Source organism: Berghia stephanieae, chromosome 5 (genome assembly GCF_034508935.2).
Source record: "Berghia stephanieae isolate SIO BIC M18660-M18661 chromosome 5, UCSD_Bste_1.3, whole genome shotgun sequence".
Lineage (NCBI taxonomy): Eukaryota > Metazoa > Mollusca > Gastropoda > Nudibranchia > Aeolidiidae > Berghia > Berghia stephanieae.
The window spans coordinates 71,153,628-71,156,127 of record NC_088364.1 but is presented as its reverse complement, the minus strand read 5'-3'; the positions used below and the strand labels follow the sequence as shown (position 1 = coordinate 71,156,127).

Sequence of the window (2,500 nt, the reverse complement as noted above, 5' to 3'; positions counted from 1 at the left end):
TTTAATTCAAATATCATAAGTTACTTTGAATGTGAGTTTTAGACTCAGGTTCATAGATTAACGGGGTCATTAAAACTATATTTCTCAACATTATTTATATATTTTTAGTTCACATCGTACTTTTCAGTTGGAGTAAAGTTCTTGTATAATATAACATGCCATATCATGGATACAGGATCGCATCAAAATAGCAATGGTTCATTAAAATTATAACAACAAGAGATGAAGCGAGTAGGAAAGTGTCAGAAGACAATAGAGAATACAAATTTTACGCGGCGGTGATGGGGGTTTGAACCCGCGACCTTACTGGTACGACAACACCGCCTGGCCGTAAAATTTGTATTCTCTATCGTCGTCTGGCACTTTCCTACTTACTTAATCTCTAAATGTTTTGTATGTGACTTTTGTATTCATTCTGTTTTTGGTGCCCGTTATACGCTCTTAATTGTTTTGATATTTTGGTTGACTTGGACTAGGTAAACAAGGAGATCTTGTCAGTAGAAATTGCATTGCTCAAGTCACGGTTTTGGTGGCCATTTTTTGTATTCACCTTATACTGACATCGCTGTAGTCAGTTAAAAAAGGGGAGGTAACTCACATTTGACATGCGTGTCAAATTAGTTTTAAATAATATATCCCTAATAATTATGCTAAACCTTTTTGGAATCCGTCACAAAATTCAAGAGCTATGGCCATTTAGTAACAATGACTATCCCGCACAAATCTTTGGGCCTCTTTTTTCGCTCACGATGTGCCCAAATTCGCGACAAAATATGGGACGAAGTCGTTCCGTACATGCTATTTTAAAAAATTAATTACGAAGCTGTTTATCGATGAATATGACTGAAAGTTGGCACACAGTTAGAAAAGAGTCATTTTAGATTATGTCAAGCGACAAAACTCGTACGATTACCAAAAGACCGTTGAAAATAGATTTTTACTCTTTGGAGTACAATATTTCTAAAACTACAAAGAGGAGAGATTTTGTCGCTCATAAGGTTATATATGCACATTCCTTCTATTTATATTTCAAATTTCATTGAATTATGATAAGTACTTTTCCCGTATTCTCACAAAACATCAACCCAATTTGCATTTCAATGAGTGAAAATATGGAGACGGCCATTTTTTTTCCACCATCGCGCGACACGAAAATGACGTGAGCGAGGTAAGGCTGCCAGGTGGCCAGACTTTAACCTGACCAAATTCGAGTTCAAAAGTGGCTAAATAGAAAATCATATGGCTTTCACTATTAATACTGGCCCACTTAAAATGAACTAAATTTTAACAAACAGAAAATTGAATAGACTAGGATAAATGTCAATGCGACAAAAATAGATGAATAAAATTGAATAAAAGAAGCAAAATTATATATTTGGCCACGCACGTGGTCATCTGGCATCTTGTTCGCGGTGACTGACGATACAAATCCTCGCGCGCTTTTTTTTTAATTAAGGCATTGTTTCATTATGTCATAGGGATAGTAGATTAACTCTCTCTCTCTATCTCTCTCTCTCTCTCTCTCTCTCTCTCTCTCTCTCTCTCTCTCTCTCTCTCTCTCTCTCTAATAAATACTAGAAATAACCTAAGCCATGGTCTCACGGGACTGATTGATAATAATTTAGCAGGCTTTTTTCGTGTCATTTGTATGGGTTGTCGACACAAAATTACACTTCGGAAAAGTTCCAAATGATCAATATTATGTATATTTTAAAACAAAATTATAGTTGACCCTAGCCATACAGCTCTAAAACTACTAAAACTAAAACTTTTGTAATGTCTTCATCATATTTTCTGATAATTTTGCCATGAAATTGCCAAGTTTTAATATCTTATTCCACGTATTAAGCGAGATACAGCCACAAACCAGAATAAAACGCAGAAAAATCGTCCCATATTTTCCGTATTTTTTTCTCTTTGTGAGTCATCCAAATAAATGACACATTTGAAACTGCATAGCTTTGTTATATATTAATGGATTTCCAAAATTCAAAAAGATTATTACTCAGTGGAGATAGGACTTTGATTGAAGAGGAGTAACTCCTACAAAAATAGAAAACAAAAATTTTCATAGTCAGTGCTACATTTAGAGTCAAAGGAAAAAATCACTTTTTTTTGGTGACGATCTGTGTATACAACAAGGGAAAATACGCTACTTACTGTCATGCGTTCCTTTGAGACCGCACTTGGTTGAGTTGGTTTGGTTCCTACGTGGGAGACGCCTCCAGTTACACTTCCCGATCCAGCACCAGGACCTCCCGATTTACCTCCTGCACCTCCTGATCCTCCTCCTCCAGCACCTCCTGATCCACCTCCAGCGCCTCCTGATCCAGCACCAGGACCCCCAGATTTACCTCCAGCACCTCCTGATGCACCTCCGGCACCTCCGGATTTACCGCCTGCACCTCCCGAGTGACCTCCAGCACCTCCCGATCCAGCACCATGACCTTCCGAATGACCTCCAGCACCTCCCGACCCAGCACCATGACCTCCCGAATGA

At 38.1% G+C, this 2,500-nt stretch overlaps 1 protein-coding gene across 5 annotated transcripts in view; it reads right to left on the bottom strand.

The window, feature by feature from the left end:
* The window catches only part of LOC144973546 (uncharacterized), a 10,462-nt gene that overhangs the window by 7,101 nt on the left and 861 nt on the right, over positions 1-2,500 (bottom strand). For 4 of the 5 annotated variants that reach the window (XM_078916097.1, XM_078916100.1, XM_078916101.1 and 1 more), the window contains one exon: positions 2,161-2,500. This exon is cut by the window's right edge. In XM_078916097.1, the coding sequence (XP_078772223.1) occupies positions 2,161-2,500 (340 nt within the window). The remainder of the gene's footprint in view (positions 1-2,160) is intronic. The other variant, XM_078916099.1, reaches the window with a different exon arrangement.